Raw genomic sequence first — 20,738 nt, forward strand, 5'->3', positions numbered from 1 at the left:
ACTTTTATTTCAGCCAGACATGCAGGTACACGGTTGTTTACATAATTACAGGTGGATTCGATAATATACATGCCATTTACATCACTTAAATACAAATGTACAGAATCTACAATGACGGGAGATCCGATGGCATCATAAGCAGGTCGTCCACCTCCTCCCGCAAGGCTTCTGCTTTTTCTGTTAATAACATCTGAAAATGAACAGTGAGAAAGTTAACTATTACAGAAGTGTGAAAAACACCCTCAATCCGGTTAACGTTAGACTGACATTCTGAGAGTAATTTAGTTCCTGAAAGCCTAGTCAGTGTTTTGAATATAGTGACAGTGAATTTGTCTCCTCAAAAAGTATTCAAAATCATCACATTTTTATAAAAGGCTGTCTCTGTTATCTATATCTTGAGGCATATGATAGCAATCATGTGAGTTAATGCCTTTATGATGCTTTTATGATACGTCTGAAACTTTTGTGATGCCTGATATCAGCATTTGATTTCCATGCAAGGGGAAAAAACCTATGTAGATGTGGTTTATTTTATAAAAATAAATGTATAAATAAATACAAAACTAAAATATAAATAATACATAAATATATATATACACACATACACACACACACACACGCACACACACACACACATATATATATATATATATATATATATATATATATATATATATATATATATATATACAAACACACACACACATACATATATATATATGTGTATGTGTGTGTGTGTGTATGTATATATATATATATATATATATATATATATATATATATATATATATATATATATATATATATATATATATGTGTGTGTGTTATTATTATTATTATTTTTTTTCCAATGGTCCTCAAAGATTGAATATGAGTATATAGTGAATTACTTTAGAAGAGCAGAAGAGCATTCTGATGATCATTATTGATGATGATAATGTGTAACACAGCCATAAATGAGGTTGCAAATATGTAATGTAATCGTAAGCTTGGCATTCATTCATTCATTCTCTTTTCGGCTTAGTCCCTTTATTAATCACGGGTCACCACAGCGGAATGAACCACCAACTTATCCAGCACGTTTTATGCAGCGGATGCTCTTCCAGCTGCAACCCATTACTGGGAAACATCCATACACACTCTTTCATACACATATACTACGGACAATTTTGCCTACCCAATTCACTAGTCCCACATGTTTTTGGACTTGTGGGAGAAACTAGAGCACCCAGAGGAAACCCACACGAACACGGGGAGAACATACAAACTCCACACAGAAATGCCAACTGACCAAGCCGAGGCTCGAACCAGTGACCTTCTTTCTGTCAGGTAAACATGCTAGCTTGGCAAACAGTTTTGGAGAATTTGATGATTCCCCATTCAGACAGGCATTTCAAAGATGGCCGCCAAGTGAAATGACTTGCCTTAAAAGGACTTTGGTATAATGCAATACTATACTTACTTTTGCCGATGCAACAATTTGATACGCTTGTTTCTTAAAGAGGTTTTCAATAGTTTTGACCAGAGTTCGTGGATCTGCATTGGCTAGATGTGCTAGTGTCTTGTAACCAGCACTGTATAGCTGCTTAGCACGATGCTAAATCAAAAGAGAATAAAAAGCAAAATGAGCACACAAATATCAAAGCAAATATTCTGGTCATAAATATTGTACACTTACCTCCAGAACTCCAGACACCTCCATGAGAGGAATGAGCTCAGCCTGCACACAGTAAGTCAATCTCCGGGTCAACTCGGAGAGAAGAGCTTTGTATGCCCAAAACTCCTCCAGCTCCTGAAATGACCAGACAAATTTGATTTAGTACCCAAATCAATTTATAACACTGTATAAGAACACAATAAAATTGATACACGGCTAATACAGATACAGTTGAAGACAAATTATTATTAAAATGATAGTTTTTATGACACGTTTTAAACATTCATTTTAATAACTAATATATAACTAAATTCTTTTGCCAAGAAAAGTTCTCATTTGGCTATCTTTTAATCTAGGCTTTTTTAAACCAGCAGCTATTTTAATGTCATGTTCATGGTGTGATTTATGCAATAGTTTTATATTAGCTTATATTGCGAGACGTATGTCGCTCTCGCTCTCTCTCTCTCGTTAAATATGCTTAAATACTTGAGCTACATGGCGATATAAAAGCTTTTTTTGTCCTAAGATATAAGATTTAAGGTTTAGACACATTTCATATCGGATACATTTCCACATATGATATGAACAAGTCCTAAATCTGATTTGAGTAAACCATATATATACCATATATATATGTCATAATGTCATGTCATTTTCATACGCTTATCTGGGGCCGGGTTGCAGAGGCAGCAGTCTAAGGAGAGAACTCCAGACTTCCCTCTCCCCAGACACTTTCTCCAGCTCCTCCGGGGGGATCCCAAGGTGTTCCCAGGTAAGCCGAGAGACATAGTCCCTCCAGCGTGTCCTGGGTCTTCCCTGAGGCCTCCTCCTGGTGGGACATGCCTGGAACAACTCCCTAGGTGGTCATCCAGGAGGCATCCGAAACAGATGCCCGAGTCACCTCAGCTGACTTCTTTCGATGTGGAGGAGCAGCGGCTCTACTCCGAGCTCCTCCCTGGTGAAAGAGCTCCTCACCCTATCTATAAGGGTGCGCCCTGCCACCCAGCAAAGGAAACTCATTTCGGCTGCTTGTATCCGAGATCTTGTCCTTTCGGCCATGACGCAAAGCTCATGACCATAGGTGAGAGTAGCGACGTAAATTGACCAGTAAATCGAAAGCTTTGCCTTTCGGCTTAGCTCCTTCTTAACCACAATGGACCGGTACATTGACCGCATTACTGCTGCACCAATCCGCCTGTCAATCTCACATTCCATCCTTCCCTCACTCGTGAACAAAACCCAGAGATACTTGAACTCCTCTACCAGGGGTAAGGACTTTCCTCCAACCTGGAGATGGCAAACCACCTTTTTCCGGTGGAGCCTTGGACCTGGAGGTGCTGATTCTCATCTCATCATATATATATTCAGTGCAGTTAACTCGACCTAACTAGGTTAATTGGCTTAACTAGGCAAGTCATTGGAAAACAGTGGTGTCTGTAGTTAATTGAAGAAAAAAAATCCCAAGAGAACTAATAATATTGAAAAAAATCAAAAAAATATATTTACACATTTAAATTTTTAAAAAATACATACATTTATTCTAGCCAAACTTAAAGAAATAAGACTTTCTCCAGAAAAAAATATAATGGGCAGTACTGTGAAAACTTTTCTTGCTCTGTTACCGCACAGAAGAACAACAACAAGTCTGTTGGAGTTTGTTTTCATCCAACTGAACATTTTTAATCTGCGTTTGTTGGATCGAGGAACGCCTGAGCAGTGTGATATGGTTTTCCAACAAATAGCAATAACCTCGGACTTAATCTGAAAAGATAAGCTTCAGTAAATGTCTGTTTAGCCTTGAGAAGGATCATTTAATTAATTATTGAACTATTGTCAGGGCGACACAGGGGCACAGTGTGTAGCGCTGTTGCCTCACAGCAAGAAGGTCGCTGCTTGAAGCCTCAGCTGGGTCAGTTGGCATTTCTGTGTGGAGTTTGCATGTTCTCCCCGTGTTCGTGTGGGTTTCCTCCGGGTGCTCCGTTTTTCCCCACAAGTCCAGAGACATGCTGTATAGGTAAGGATGAGTGTATGGGTGTTTCCCAGTGATGGGTTGCAGCTGGAAGGACATTCACTGCGTAAAACATATGCTGGATAAGTTGGCGGTTCATTCCGCTGTGGCGACCCCTGATTAATAAAGGGAATAAGCTAAAAAAGAAAATGGATGAATGAATGAATTATTGTCAATGGCAACTGATGGGGCAGCCTGAACATGACAGTATTTTTTTCCCAACATTCTAAATACAACTACCAACTTGTTTGTTGGTGTTTGTTTGAGTGGTTTGAATTGGGTTATATATTTTTGGAACATAATTCAAATGTCTTAAAATAATTGTCTTCAACTGTATGTAGGCTTATGTGTATTCAACGGCTTTAACAAAATGTGTCTCTCAACCTCAGTAAAGTGCAGCACAGAGGATCCAAAAGCAGACGCTGAGCTGAGGAGAGTCTGAACAAAACCTCTATTCAGTTGGAATCGTTCGGACACAATCCACAGGTTTGTTTCCTTCAGTAAGGAGAACAGGACCAGAGCCAGATACAACCTGTTCACTACCACAACATCCACAGACTGACACAAAGAAACAAACAAACAAACATCATGAAATCCACCTCAGATGATGATTCAGCTTTACTCACAGTAAACCATTATTTTCATTTCTTTCAGAAACGTGAGAAAGGTTAAGAGTAGATTTAGCATTAATGCTCTGCAAATCCTTTAAGAGGATTAGGATGAAGGAATTTCATATTTAATTCATGGCTAATGTTTAAAAAACACTCAGCTAATGATCTCTTTCTACTGCTTTCGTTGGCCTATTATACCTAAGCTGTTTAATCCCAAACAAAAAATGCTCTGAATCACTTGTATGGTATTGTGAAGAATGAGAGGAATGCTGGTTTCACCAACCTTCCTCACACTCTGTCCTGCTGCCTTTCTGGCCACAAAACTCTCAGGAACTCCAACCGTGGTGGCCATCTTCTGCTCAGCAGCCGACAAATTTGTGAACTGGTACAGGGAAACATTTGTATTGAGGATGAATGCAGAATTGAGATTACAGAATAACCAATTGATCAGAAACTAAAATTAGCACTAAAATATAAAAACAAAAAAAGAAATGAATTACTGCAAAAACAACATTTATCTCTTTCATTTAAATGAATATAAATTATAAAAAAATATATTTTGCTTTAAACATTTAATCAACAACAAACTCAAATTTTGAAATGGAATTGTAAAGCATACAAATAAAATCTAATTAAATTATTTTAGGAAACTAAAACAGTATCTAAATAATACAAAAATCATGTTATTAAAGCATATGCTCACTCGAAATACCAAACTTGTAGGTGGTAATCAATATTTAATTAACAATTTATATAAAAAGAAATAATAAGTAAATATACAGTATAATAAATAGCATTTATTAAAATAAATAATTAATAAAAATGTATTAAAAATAAAAGAAATTAGTACTTGTGTTCAGGAAAGTTGCATTAAATTGATTAAAAGTGACAAATGTTATATATTCATAATGTTCTAAAATGTTATTAGAATTACATATTATTACAATGTTACAAAATATTTCTACATCAAATAAATGCTGTTTTTTACTTTAAGCAACATTATTTTATGATCATTTCTAATCATACAAAATGTTTTTTTGGAGAACTAAAACAGCATATCTAAAAATACTTTCTGAAAGATCACATGTGAGAGAGACACTGAAAACGTAAGTATTGATGTTGAAAACTCAACTTTGGCAACAACAAAAAAAACCTAAAATACTACAAAATAGCACATATATTTAAAATTGTAGTAATACTCCAAAATGTTATTATTGTTACTGTATTTTTAATCAACGAGACTTCATTTAAAAAGAGGAAAAACAAATTCAAACATTTGAACGATATGGTGCAAGTAAACCAGGATTAACCTGATAAAAGCATCCCACCTGCCTGAAGTAGATCATCCAATCCGGTTTGCACTGATGCACCATGTCATATGGAGTAACCAAATACACTAAGTGCAGGAAACTGTTGAGGAGTAAACCCTCCAGCCCTTTTGAGAGGTCTCGATAGAGCACATCACAGTAGCTTAGGTCTACTGAACCTAAAAACACAGGTAATAAATCAAATGGAAAACATTACACGTGGAAAAATTCTAAATAATGAAAATCTCTGAAAATTCAATAGTATCTGGATGCAGCCTTGATGATGCAAGCTAAGACTGCAATCTCAGACACAATGCATTCAATGGAGCTAGTGACCTCACTGTTGAGGGGTAGGTGAGCGCATTAGAAAGCATAGGTACAGCTCAGATTGCACTGCATCAGGTCTGCATCCAGACACCTCTTGAAAATTTTGGAATCAAGGTAACACTGCCACCCTGTGGTAAAACAGAATTCTTCAATTTAAAGGGATAGTATACCCCAAAATAAAAAATACTCACTATTTACTCACCCTCAAGTGATTTTTTTCTTCTGTTGAACAAAAAGAAAATATTGTGAAGAAAGCAGAAAACATGTAACCTTCGTAGATTCCTTAGTAAGAAAAACAAATACAATTAACGTCAATGATTACAGGTTTCCAGCTTTCATCAAATTATCTTCTTTTGTGTTCAACAGAAGAAAGAAAGTCAAACCGGTTTGGAACAAGTAAAGGGTGGGTAAGTGATGACAGATTTTTTCAGTTTTGGTAGAACTATCCCTTTAAGCCCTGTAGCCACGCCCCTATTTCTTTTTTTTACCTTTGTATGTAGCTCTTCCAAGCCTGGTGATTTGCAGAATGTTTTGATTATTTACATCAGAAGAGACTTCGATGAGGTTCTTCTGCTTCAGTGTCTGTATGGATTCCACTGTAAGATCCCACAAACTCTTCTCTGGACTGACCTGAGCCTCCTGCACACTGAGCAATGTGCCTTTCATCAAATCCCTCACCTGATCTACAGTTTTGGTTATCTGAAATTAAAGGAAACAGGTCAGTTTTTGTCATGCTTGATTAGACCACTTTTAATAGTGCTTTAAAACATTTGACATACTTTCAGGCCAATGAGAGACAGGATGAGGCTGAGTAGGCCCCGTCCTCCATCATGAAGAAGGTTGCTATAACACTTCTCCATTGGAGCACACAGTAGGTTTTTGGCCTGGGAAGAAAACAATTGTTTAGATGCATTAACATTCAAATGAACAGTAAGATTTGGATTGGTAGGATTTTAAAAAATGATTTAAGTATTATTTGATGACAAAGGATTTATTTACTAAAAAATATTGAAATAAGTAAAAATATTAATATTGTTCAAATTATTATAATCTTTGTAATAAAAATTAAGATTTTCAGCATGATTTATCCAGTCTTCAGTGGCCCATGATTCTTCAAAAATCACTTTATGCTGATTTTGAAACATATCTTTGATATATTTTGTCATCTTAATATTGAATTTTTAATAAATGGAAAGTTCACGAGAAAAGCACTAAAAATATATTTAAATCAATGTACATTAATCAGACTAATGACAGAAATAAATGTATAGACCCAAACATATAAATTGGAGCTTAATTAATTGTCAAGCATATTAATGTAAGTAATTAAAATATATTTATGATCATAAATAACTAAAATGATAATTAGCATTATATTAGACTATAATAACTGCAGTCTTTTAAACTTTTTAAAGAATGAATTACCGTGTTTATATCTTTGTCCTGCAGGATGAGGATGCTCTCGCCCATGGCATCAATTCCAGCTCGTCCTGCTCTGCCCACCATCTGTTTGTACTGACTTCTCTTTAAAAAGTCTGCAGCCACATATGGGGAGCGCAGAATCACTCTGAGAATCGCCACATGCACATAAGAGATCAGTAGTAAGTATGATCTGATTTAAGAAAACTTCAGCAATCAGAACAGCTGTTGCATGAGTCAAAGATTAGACGTCTTTTTTTGTTCATACTATTGATGTTTTGTTCCTACTATGGCTGCTTTTTCTCTCCATTCTTCATTCAGTGCCTTGTTTTTTGTTTCTCTGCAATTCATAAAGCTTTAGAACCATTTAAGTATGAGGCAATCATCATGAGTAAATTATTATTTTTGCATGAACTATCCCTTTATGTTGTTAAAATATTTATCAATTAGTACTTTGGGACTCTTTTGCCATTAAATGGTTCTTGTTCTAAATATGCCTAATAAGAGTATTGTGTTATATAAGCTACACTAAATTACATTTTACAGAATGTCTTCACGAATTCAAGTAAAAATGTATGAATATTGTTATGTCATGCTCTTAGAAAAAAAGAAACAAGACACTCTAATGATGCTATTGAAAAGTCCTAGTTCCCACTTATAAAGTCACTATTTAAAAGTTTGTCGCTTTAAAAAGCTTTGTTTTTGAAAAGATGCTGACAACCGTATAAACATTCTCTGCACTAGACAATCAGTTTGCTGATAACCCTGGAATTTCAGTCAAATACATGTTAATTTAACGGATTATCAAACATAAACTATGCTTCAAATGACTGTACTTTACCGACAAGACAAGGTGATGCAAAAGTTTTGAAAAACGAATAATAATAATAGCAGTCACGGCAATAATCACTCTTCCCTAAACCACATTGAATGTTTATGGTTTTTGTCATCTCAGATATCAGAATTATCTCGATGCTGTTTTTGTGAAAGCTTTAATGAAACTATTTCACATTTATTTTGGTCTGGCCAATATACTCAACATCTTCGGATTAATGTTGAAGCTTTTATTGCTCATAAACATTTTCCTTATCTTATAATCATGTGATTTGGGGTTGTTATGTTAAGGATCGCTCATTAAAAGATGCTGTTTTTTTAATAAACTTTATTTTATTAGTAAATTTCACATACACATATCCAAGATTGCAAAAAGCAAACCTCTCTCTTTATGGTACCAGAAAATGAGATTAAAATATATATAAAAGTGATTTCCAAGTCTAAAAATTTAATAGAAAAGCAATTACAACGATAAACGATGCTCCTCCTTTAACATTTTGGCATAAAAATATTTGTATACAGGTATTTTATGCACTAAAAGTGCACTTAATAGCTTTTATTAATAATTAAAATTGAAAATATGTATAATATATTTCTATCCAATTTATTTTTTCTTTATTTATTTAACTTCTTTTCTCATTTAATCCTTCTTGTTAAGGAATGTGAAGTGATTTTGTAGTATAATAAACCTGTACATGCTGAAAAATAAATAATAATAATCATCTCAACATTTCCAAGTTGTAAACATTACCTAAGGGACCAATTGTGTCCAGTATCCCACTAGAAAAGTCATATTCACTCAACGTTGCAAATCTTGTGTGATATCGACGCTGAAGTGATATATTGTGCAGGCTTAATTTACAGTGATTCAAATACACATGAAAGTAGCATCATATACGACAGAATGAAATCTGAATTACACCTAGATCAGAGGTGTCCAAACCTGTTCCTGGAGGATCACTATCAAGCAGAGTTTAGCTCCAAATCACACCCACCTGAACCAGCTATTCAAGGTTTTCAGACTTGCTAGAAACTTCCAGGCAAATGTGTGTTGGAGCTGGTAATAGGTCAACTTTTGCAGGACAGCGGCCCTGGAGGAGTAGGATTAGACACCCCTGGTTTTTATGCTCGAAAGCCGTTTTTCATTTTGGCCAACATAACTCAACACTGCTCTAGACAAACCTGCGTGCAGGAAGATTGATGCCCGCAGCAAGAGTAGAGGTGCAGGTGAGGAGACAGAGCACTCCAGAGGAATAAGCCTCTTCTACCAGCTTCCTTTCATCGCTGGTCAGGCCGCTGTGATGGTAAGCCAAACCAAAGGGTACAGTCTTCTGCAGCACAGGACACAGCGAGCCGTTCCCGCTGCTTTTTAGCTCACCCAAAAGAGTGGCTTTTTCTGACTCCTTGTGTTTTATGAACTCTCTGAAAACAAATAATTACAGAGGATTGATTTTATTAATTATCGACTTTATAAACAAAGAAGAGCTTTTATAGGTCAGTGTTTCATTTTGTTGATGAATTGTATTTCATTATATATATATATATACATATATAGTTGAAGTCTGAATTTTTCCCCAATTTCTGTTTAACGGAGAGATGTTTTCAACACATTTCTAAACATAATAGTTTGAATAACTCATTGATAACTGATATATTTTATCTTTGTCATGATGACAGTAAATAATATTTGACAAGATATTTTTCAAGACACTTCTATACAGCTTAGTGACATATAAAGGCTCAACTAGGTTAATTAGGCTAGGCAGGTTAGGGTAATTAGGCAAGTTATTGTATAACGATGGTTTGTCCTGTAGACTATTGAAAAAAATTTTAGGCCAAATGGGCTAATAATTTTGACCTTAAAATGGATTTTTAAAAAATTAAAAACTGCTTTTGTTCTAGCTAAAATAAAACAAATGAGACTTTCTCCAGAAGAAAAAATATTATCAGGCATACTGCGAAAATTTCCTTGCTCTGTTAAACATCATTTGGGAAATATTTAAAAAAGAAAAAAAAATTTGAAAAAGGGCTAATACTTCTGACTTCAACTGTATATATAATGGTAATGGTAATCTTTTGCCCTACTATGGAAGTTAATGGGTACTAGCATCCAGCATTCTTCAAAATATCTAAATATTCAAAATACAAAAGAAACTCAAGTAGGTTTTAAACAACTGAAGGATGAATAAATGATGACATAATTTTCATTTTTGGGTAAAGTATCCCTTTATCTGCAAATTTTGATTTAGATTTTGTGTGTTTTAAATGGGATTTATTGCCGTCCGAAGGGCAATTTAGAGTGATAACAATGGCCACCATATTGAAGAGAAATAAACTCTACATGAGGGAGAGTAAATTATGAGGTCATTTTCATTTGGGGGTGAATTATGCCTTTAAAATGAACACTGCTAAAATCATACGCACTTATTTAAATACTTGCAGATCATTCCGGCTAGATTCTCGCAGTTCTTCTTGGTGGCACAGAATATGAGGCAGGACTGCTGCGGGATGATTTCTGTAGCCAGAGCTATGATGTGGTCCGGGTCCATTTTCTGCATTCCACTGGAGTACTGAGAAAGTCCATCAAACAAAAGGTTCAATGAGCTCAGTAGATCAATATCTTATTGAGCTTTTTTTTTTAAAAAGGAGCTTGAGCTTGGGTGAACTTAGCTGAGCTTGGGCTTGAGTGAGCTTTCATACCTTAAAATTCAGGAGTCTTGAGAAAGTGAAGCATGGCTCTTCCTTTGGGTCAACTTCATATATGCTGTCCTTTATTTTCACATATTCTTTCAGCTCAACCTAGAGAATCAATGGGTGTTTATTAGAACCAGTTTATTGAAATATTGGCAAATTCTTAATGGCAGTCATTCTTACAGGCCTGAAGTTATTAGTGTAGTTTTCAGCTTTTAGGAAGCTCTGGAGATCTTTCACATTGCCTAGTGTCGCGCTCATGCCGATAACTTGGGTTGATTCTGTTTTGATTAAGAAATAACATGATTATGAGGTTCAGATTGAAGTAAACATTACAGATGTATTTTTTTTTAGAAACGTACTGCTCATGTAGAGAACCTTGGACAAAGTCATTTCAAGGATCGCCCCTCTGCTCCCATCACCAAGCATGTGAAGCTAAAAATTAATAAAATATACATTCATTTCATTTCATTTCATTTTAATAGCTTATCATATACAGTTAACGTCAGAATTATTATTATATATTATTATTTTAAGATAATTAAGAATTATTATTATATATTTTCCCCCAATTTCTGTTTAACAGAGAGATTTTCAACACATTTCTAAACATAACAGCTTTAATAACTAATTTATAATAACTGATTTATTTTATTTTTTCCATGATGACAGAAAATAATATTTTACTAGATATATTTCAAGACAATAGTACTCAGATTAAAGGCATATCTGGGTTAGTTAGGTTAACTAGGCAGATTAGGATATTTAGGCAATTCATTGAACAACTGTAACTTGTTCTGTAGACAATCGAAAAAAAAAATGCTTAAGAGAGCTAATAATTTTGACCTTAAAATGTTTTTAAAAAATTAAAAACTGCTTTTATTCTAGCTGAAATAAAACAACCAAAACTTTTTCCAGAAGAAAAAAATATTACGAGAAATACTGTGAAACATTCATTGCTCTGTTAAAGATCATTTAGGAAATATTTGAAAATGAAAAAAAAAATGAACAGGAGGGCTAATCATTCAACTGAACACCAGCATTCTCAAGTTTAGGATCAGACTTATACATTAAATAAATAAAATGCTGCCGAAATAAATGTTTATGGTTTCCTTAAAAATATTAAGTGGCACAACTGTTTTAAGCATTAATAATTAAAACAAAATCATGAGAAACAATTCAATGTATTTCAATAAGTAATATTGTAATGGCTACTGAAAATTCAACTGTCATCACGGAAAAAAATTATTTAAAAACACTTAAATACATTTTATTTAGACGGTGAGAAAGTTATTCTCAACAATATTACTGTTTTTCCATATTTTTAATCTTATAAAGATATCTTGGTGAGCATAAGAATCTTTTAAAAACATGAAAAATCTTACAGACCAACATAGTATGAAAAAAAAGCAAAATAAAGAGAAAAGTTTAATAATAATAATATTTTTGAATACACACCTCATCCACAACAACCAGGCCAATATTGTCTAAACGGTCATTTTCGATTAATGAATTTACAAGGCTGTGTCCCTTCTCAATGGTTGTGATGTAGAGAGAATTTTTATTTCTTCTCTTGACTGGAGGAAACTTCCCTTTACTACCAGCATACTCCTCCACCATGAAATCCAACTCAATTCCAAAACTAGACAACCCTCGAACCTGCAGGCAAATCAATGCATCGGTTACATGAAATGGGATTAATAATAAAGAATACAAAATTGCTTATATTACAATTGGCAAAATTATTATTAATTTTTGTTTAGATAATAAATAAATCACGCATGAATACATACCTTTTCCTGAACCAAAGATATGTACGGCAAAATAAGCAGTGCATCCTTCTTTCTACACAAGAGCTCTTTAAATATGAGAATCTCTGCCACAAGGGTCTTTCCTCCACTTGTTGGTAAAGAATAAATAAGATTTCTCCTCTGCTGAATCGAATCCAGGCTCAAACAGGTCTTCTGCCACTCTGAAACCAAAAGCAAAAAAAGAAGCGATTATAGAACATCAGTGTTAAAGAACAAAAAGCATCAAATATGTCAAAGTGTAAAACAGCTTTAATTTTTTAGCCATACATTTTACCCAAACATAATATGACTATCATGCATTGTCTAATCATGATGATTTACAGAAAACACCCACTCAAATCTCATTCAGTTATACAAAGTTATTTTGTTAACTTTAATTTTGTGAGAGATTAGATGTGATTAATCGCTAAACGGCACTAATATTAAAAGACATATTAAAGACATATTAAAAGACACTATTTTAAATAACACAATGCAGTACCTAAATTATCATTCCCATTTTAGATCTTTATATTTAGCCTATCCTAGGATTTGAGCATTTGCCAGCAAGAATATGAATATATTTTTAAATATGTAATTAAATATACAGTGCTCAGCATAAATGAGTACACACACACACACACATGCACACACACACACACGTTGAAAATGAATATTTTTATCTGTTTCTCTGTGAATTTAGGCAATATACTTCTGTGCATTAAAAAAAATTCTTAATTCAATATATTTAATAATGACTTTTTGGGGTTTTTTCATCTTTATTGTGATTTCAGACAGGAAAGCATTGGGAGCAGAGAGAGGGGAAGGATCGGCAAAAGACCTCTAGCCAGGAATCAAACTTGGGATTGTTGGTGCTATATGTCAGTGCACAGTATCACTAGATTATTGGCGCCAACTATTTCAATATATTTATTTATAGACCATTTCAATGTGGTCATGTCTTTGGCCCATGAACATTTCCTGCATGTTGTCAAACTATTTCATAACTGTAACAAGAGGTGATTCAATCATAACTTGTTATGATTATAACAGCTATCGTAACATTATTCATCAATATGTGAAACTTTTTGGACTCTCAGAAGCTATGGAAATGTAAAATGTAATACAGGAAATAGGTCAGGGCCATTGTTATTGTTTACATCCCTCAAAATGGTCAATAAAAAGAGAATACGGTTAAATTCATTTAAAAAAATGTACAATCTACACATTTTCAACAAAACTTCATTCATTCATTCATTTTCTTTTCGGCTTAGTCCCTTTATTAATCTGGGGTCGCCACAGCGGAATGAACCGCCAATTTATCCAGCATATGTTTTACGCAGCGGATGCCCTTCCAGCTGCAACCCATCACTGGGAAACATCTATACACACTCATTCACACACATACACTATGGACAATTTAACTTATTCAATTCACTTATACCACATGGTTTTGGACTTGTGGGGAAAACCAGAGGAAACCCACGCAAACACGAGGAGAACATGCAAACTCCACACAAAAAACGCAGAACCAGCAACCTTCTTGCTGTGAGGCAAACATGCTACCCACTGCGCCACCGTGCAGCCCTCAACAAAACTTTATACATTAAGTTTCTCTTGATTCTTGCTTTTTTTTTTCATTTTAGTTCAATATTTTTGTCTAACATATAAATTTGGGGTACCGTTATCATAATTTTTATCATTATTTTGTTAGATTTGCTCCATATTTGGCTTCAGTACTGACTAATACAATGTACATCCACACATATAATATTGCAAAGCATCCTATAAAGTATGAATTTAAATGACAGATTTGTGAGAGCTGTACTTATATACATTAGGCACTATATAATTTACTTATTATATAAAAGTACAATTTAGAATAACAATGTTGTTAATTTTTACACACACACATATATATATATATATATATATATATATATATATATATATATATATATATTTATATATATATATATATATATATATATATATATAATACGTTGAATGATAATAGACCATTATTTCAGCCATTTTTCAGCTTTTTTTAAAGAAAACTACATGCATTTAATATGCTTTTTAGGTATATTATTTAGGTGTATTTAGGTATATTAAATTGGTAACACTTTATTTTGATGGTTTATTTGAGTATTAGTAGACTTTCTGCTTAATATCTATTGATACTGCTCCTTCGACAGACATTTAACTGACTATAAGACACTTTGCAAGTACATGCCAACTTACAATAACCCTAACCCCAACCCACCAGTCTACTTATAATCTAACGAGAATTAGTTGGCATGTAAATGCAATGTAACTTAAATTCAACAAACGGACCATCAAAATAAAGTGAGTTCATTTGATGAGGACACCAAGACTTCTAAAATAGCATGGCATTAAATACTTACCATACAAGTCTTGGATTCCCTTTAATCTGAAAATAAGATCTTTAACTTTGGACGGAAGCCCAAAAAAAGGACCCAGGTCTCCCTCAGTGGTTATGGACTCCATAGCCTGCATGGCATAACTCATTTCTTCATTCATCACAGCTTCTTTTTGCTGTACCATCTTGGAGATGGTGCTAGTCGTTGCTGCATTATCCATCAGCACTTTCTTAAGATGGTCCTTCATGCTTCTTCTGGCCTTTGAATGTGGCTTGTTGACGCTGAGATCAGCATGATTGACAGCCGGCCCGGGATTCATCAAATCATTGGTAGAGGAGCTGTGCGCACCTCTGGAGGGGCTTTTGTGTGGCGTTGTGATAGCTTTTTGAAATTCAAGTTGAGAGCTTGGTAAAGCTCTTGGTGACGAGTCTCTGAAATCCTCAGCTAAGATGGAGTCAGAGAGATCATCCGCACAGGCGTTGGGAGTTTGCTGATCGTAGCACTGCCTCGTCTGGAGCTCCACGTCTTCAAGCTTAGCCAGAAAAGAGCTGTCAGCCACTATGCTGTCATAACCCTCAAAGAGATCTTCATTGTCACTGCAGCACTGAATTATAACAGAAACATTTTCATAGGGTTACATAGGTATTGTAGGGTGACATTAAAACATGCTAAATTACAGCAACGTCTGTGGTATGTTTATAATTCTGTAACATTAGAAGCCTAATGTAATGTAATAAAATGTAATGTGTGTATTTATATAGCGCATTTATTGTGTACGGCCATACGCTTCACAATCATGAGGGGGGTCTTTCCATACCAATTCAATTCACCTTTATTTGTATAGCGCTTATACAATGTAGATTGTGTCAAAGCAGCTTCACATAAGCTTCTCATAATACCACCACCAGTGTGCAGCATTCAATTGGATGATGCAACGGCAGTCACAGGACAATGGCGCCAGTGCGCTCACTACACACCAGCTACTGGTGGAGTGGAGAGACAGTGATAGAGCCAATTCAGTGAATAGGGATGATTGGAAGGCCATGATGGGTGATGGCCAATAGAAGGAATGAGGACAGGCCTAAATAACCATTGTGTATTTTAGTGTGTGATGAGCTGACTTTTGGAAGTTTCACTGTAAAGTTCACTAGAATTAGTAGATTTTCCTTTTTGTTCATTTTAAACTGTGCAAAACAAATATATAATATTCACAGAAATATACACAAATATAGTATCTGGATATTTGATTAATAAAGGTTTTTGTCCTAAACCACATGGAAAAAATACTAAAGTAACTTATGCAATAGGTGACGCGGTGACACAGTAGGTAGTGCTGTCGCCTCACAGCAAGAAGGTCGCTGGTTCAAGCCTCGGCTGGGTCAGTTGGCATTTTTGTGTGGAGTTTGCATGTTTTCCCATGCGTTCGTGTGGGTTTCCTTAGGGGGCTCTGGTTTCCCCCACAGTCCAAAGACATGCGGTACAGGTGAATTGGGTAAGCTAAAATAGTCTGTTGTGTATGTGTGTGAATGAGAGTGTATGGGTGTTTCCAAGGAATGGGTTGCAGCTGGAAGGGCAACCGCTGCGTAAAACAAGTGCTGGATAAGTTGGTGGTTCATTCCGCTGTGGCGACCCCAGATAAATAAAGGGACTAAGCCGAAAAGAAAATGAATGAATGAATTTATGCAATAGTGCAATTACAATAAGGATTTTGAACCAAGCAATAGTAAAGTAGCTGGATTATTCATTCATTTATTCATTCATTTTCTTTTCAGCTTAGTCCCTTTATTAATCAGGGGTCGCCACAGCGGAATGAACTACCAACTTATGCAGAGGATTCCCTTACAGCTGCAACCCATCACTAGGAAACACCCATACACTCACATACACTACAGACAATTTTAGCTTACAATTCACCTATTGCATGTCTTTGGACTGTGAGGGAAACCGGAGCACCCGGAGGAAACCCACACGAAAATGGGGAGAACATGCAAACTCCACACAAATGTCAACTGGCCTAGCCAGGACTCGAACCAGCAACCTTCTTGCTGTGAGGCGACAGCGCTACCCACTGTGCCACTACGTCAACCTAGCTGGATGATTCTGCTGTGGTAATTATGTAATTGCTGTGGTAATACTAAACTATGGTAATATAAACAAACTACCCAAGACTGTACTTAGCTTTCTATAATTATATATTATACAACAATACTGCAGTTTACTGTAGTAAAAACTAAGGTGTATGGTAAAGTATTTATTAATATTTTATTCATATTTAAGAGGTGTACATTCTATAATATGTACAGTAGGGCTGCATGATATTGGGCAAAATCTGACATTGCAATGTTTAGTTTGTCTGTGATATATATTGTGATATAAATATAATTTCACAAGATTACTTATAACTAATTGGAATGAATTACTTATTTTACATTGATTGTGATTATTTTGTAGAGGAGTATCTGCATGAAATACAATATAGTTGAACAGGTGCAAATGAATTTTATGGCTTACTGTGGAATGTAACAGTATTGCCGAAATTCAATATTTTGTAAAATAAAACTGTATATAGTAGAGTCTCCATTTTATAAATAATCATATTTAATTATTTTTGGTTTATATACTGTTACAAACTCTCGATTCAAGTTTGCTTAAATCTTATGCAGTCACAGGTTTTAAAAACACATTCAAATAAAAAATCTTTCATTCTATTTTAAGGTTAAACTTTGCGATGACCCCAAAAAGCACATGTTCTGAAACTGTGGTGCTGATCTACTATAATCCCACCTGACATAACAGATCCTGCGATGAGACTACTGTATGTTCACATATTGTAATATCGATGCTGAAACGATATACTGTGCAGCCCTAATGTGCAGTATACAACACTTTATTGTAGTATGGTTAACAAACACTATACTATTTACTATACATTACTATAGTACAATTTTCCATATGTAATCATTCGAACGTTTATGGATGTTATATAAAAAAATTTGATTACTTAATGTATGAATTACTTTAAGAAGTTCTGAATGAAGACTTTACACTCTGTAGTCTATCTGTTTTTGTTTCTTTAAATATTGTGTCCAGTATTTATTACATTATTCCATTATGATTGAAATCTATTTTACTGAAAAAAGAAGAGGCATCTTACCAGCTCTACCCCTTCATTCTCCGCCATGTCTTGAGTATAAATCTGTTCTTTATCGGTTAAACATGTCGTTGTTGATGTAAAACTGGACCTTTTCTTGGCAGGAGTGACGTGACTTCTCACTCCATCCCTTGACCTCTTTCTTGAGGACGAAGTGTTGCGCTTTACCACAATGTCGTGTAGTTGGTTGTCAGTATACATCACTATTGTAAAGATACTGTGCGCTGGGATGTCAGCATTGAGCGATATTATTAAAATAAAGTCAGAGAGCCGACAACAGCAACTAAGCGATAACAATGAAGAGACAAACTGTTTATTCATCCACTGCCATGTCTGTATAACAGCTTGGTAACTGACCTTAGGAATTGCGTCAAAACACCAAACCTAAACCAATAAGTAAGTATCCATTATTATCCACAAAGTAATGCTAGAAAATTAAGCGACAATGCACGAGCAAATGTTTACGAAAAGACTTTTGAAAACACGATTGCTAGAGTTGACCAATGGGAGTGCGTCTTTGGACCACGTGACTGTTAAAGCAAAGCAGAATAAAAGTCCTTTTAATGGAATTTGGTCCTACTTAAAATTGAAGTTTAGAAATGTTTCAAATAATTAACTAAAAATATCAATAAAAAACTGATCAGTAAATAAAACAAAAAATGATGTATTTAAATACTCTGATTTCACACACACATACACACACACACACACACATATATATATATATATATATATATATATATATATATATATATATATATATATATATATATATATATATATATATATATATATGTATGTATATATATATATATATATATATATATATGTATGTATGTATATATATATATATATATATATGTATGTATATATATATATATATATATATATGTATGTATATATATATATATATATATATATATATATATATATATATATATATATATATATATATATATATATATATATATATATATATGTGTGTGTGTGTGTGTGTGTGTGTGTATAGTTTCATTTTGTGTGTGTGTGGAATGTCTTTTTGTGGAATCAGAGTATTTACATGCAGCTAAATTATTATTATTATTTATTATATATAGTCTTAAAATAATTTGTTTAATTAAAACGAAGCATTTCAAACCCCTATTTCAAAATGTTTAAAACATAAATTTCATTCAAAACATACTCCTATACTATAGTTGGCGGTATAGCTCAACAATCGTTCAAACTCGCGCTAATAGACTCCACAGAAGAAGCGAGCAGAAACTGTCATGGTGGTCTCCTAAACAGATCGAGAGATGTTTGTCCTTTCTGTCAGTCGCCTGTTAGTACAGGCACTCCCCAAGCAACCAGTCCTTCCTAGAGCCTCAGGTACTTCTGCAGGATTATCTTATCATTCGTTTTATCTCTAAAATGTTTTCCGGAGCAAGACTTTATATTTCCGTAAGCACGCTTAAGAGATGCACCGTTAACACAACATCTAGTATAGTACAACTTGTAATTGTGTGGTTGTGTTATTAACCTAGATGTGGTTGAAGTATGACATAATACTAGTAATGAAATGTTCAATTATTTAATTTAATCTGTTTTCAGCACAATGCGTCAGAAGTTTGACAACATCTCAACAAGATCCTGCCAGTAAAGATGACATGGCAAGACATTTATGTGTTTCTACAAGTATAATTGTTGTCGTTTACTGGAACCATCTGAATATTTATTTGCATGATGTATTTTACAGCCCATTAAAATGGAAAACCCATACAAGCAACCTGCAAAGACGTGCATCTTGTGTAATGTAACTGTGGACTTCAAAAACGTTCAGGTTAGTAAATCTACAGAAATATAATTATTATTTACCATTATTTCTTATTTTTAAAGCAATAACTCTTTTGTAAATCTTTCTCCAGCTCTTGTCTCAGTTCATTTCTCCACACTCTGGCAGAATATACGGCAGGCACATAACAGGTGAGAGGCGTATGAGCTCAAATGTTCACTTTAATTCTTGTAATTCAGTCATTCAAGACAGTGTTTCTCAACCACGTTTCTGGAGGAACACCAGCTCTGCACGTTATCCATGTCTGCTTAACCAAACACACCTGATTCAGATCATTAGCTCATTAGCAGAGACTGAAAGATCTGTAATGGGTGTGACAGACAAAGGAGACATGCAGTGTTGGTGGTCCTCCAGGAACATGGTTGAGAAACACTGATTTAGGACACTGTAAATTTTGCTTACAGGCTTGTGTGGTCGAAAGCAGAAGGAGGTAACGAAGGCAATAAAGAAATCTCGATCAATGGGTGAGAATTAATAGCTGCAATTAATTTTATTTTATAACTGTGAAAATAATTGCGCCTGTGCTTTCAGTACAAATACACAAAGTTTTTTCTGTTCACAGGTTTCATGTCAGTCACCCTGAAGGACCCGCTGTTTATTAAAGACCCTGAAATTTGTGGTATTAAACACGTTGAGTAGGTTCTGGATGAAGATTATTCCTGTACAAGCTGTTTTTGTGTTTCTGTAACTGATTTATATTAAAGTGTGAAACAATTATGTCTGAAAAA

The 20,738-nt window shown here is 34.5% G+C and overlaps 2 protein-coding genes across 3 annotated transcripts; one reads left to right on the forward strand and one right to left on the reverse strand.

Moving 5' to 3' along the window:
• Positions 1–3: 3 nt before the first annotated feature.
• Positions 4–18,632, reverse strand: helq (helicase, POLQ like). 2 transcript variants are annotated; one of them, XM_056446217.1, is made up of 18 exons: positions 18,183–18,632; positions 15,053–15,632; positions 12,648–12,826; positions 12,313–12,513; positions 11,217–11,289; positions 11,038–11,135; positions 10,864–10,962; positions 10,588–10,733; positions 9,346–9,585; positions 7,336–7,477; positions 6,690–6,794; positions 6,399–6,609; positions 5,605–5,762; positions 4,560–4,658; positions 4,050–4,223; positions 1,679–1,792; positions 1,463–1,597; positions 4–190 (listed from the first exon to the last, which is right to left on the reverse strand). In XM_056446217.1, the coding sequence occupies exons 1-18, from the start codon at positions 18,498–18,500 to the stop codon at positions 107–109; spliced, it is 3,156 nt and encodes a 1,051-aa protein (XP_056302192.1). In that variant the 5' UTR covers positions 18,501–18,632; the 3' UTR covers positions 4–106. The 2 variants fall into 2 exon arrangements, with proteins under 2 accessions (XP_056302192.1, XP_056302193.1); XM_056446218.1 differs by lacking the exons at positions 12,313–12,513; positions 12,648–12,826; positions 15,053–15,632; positions 18,183–18,632 and having other exon boundaries at positions 11,233–11,276.
• A 786-nt stretch (positions 18,633–19,418) lies between these two features.
• Positions 19,419–20,725, forward strand: mrps18c (mitochondrial ribosomal protein S18C). Its single transcript, XM_056446835.1, has 6 exons — positions 19,419–19,547; positions 19,770–19,828; positions 19,915–19,998; positions 20,084–20,141; positions 20,415–20,474; positions 20,573–20,725. The coding sequence occupies exons 1-6, from the start codon at positions 19,475–19,477 to the stop codon at positions 20,647–20,649; spliced, it is 411 nt and encodes a 136-aa protein (XP_056302810.1). The 5' UTR covers positions 19,419–19,474; the 3' UTR covers positions 20,650–20,725.
• Positions 20,726–20,738: the final 13 nt, after the last annotated feature.

This window comes from Danio aesculapii, chromosome 21 (genome assembly GCF_903798145.1).
Source record: "Danio aesculapii chromosome 21, fDanAes4.1, whole genome shotgun sequence".
NCBI lineage: Eukaryota > Metazoa > Chordata > Actinopteri > Cypriniformes > Danionidae > Danio > Danio aesculapii.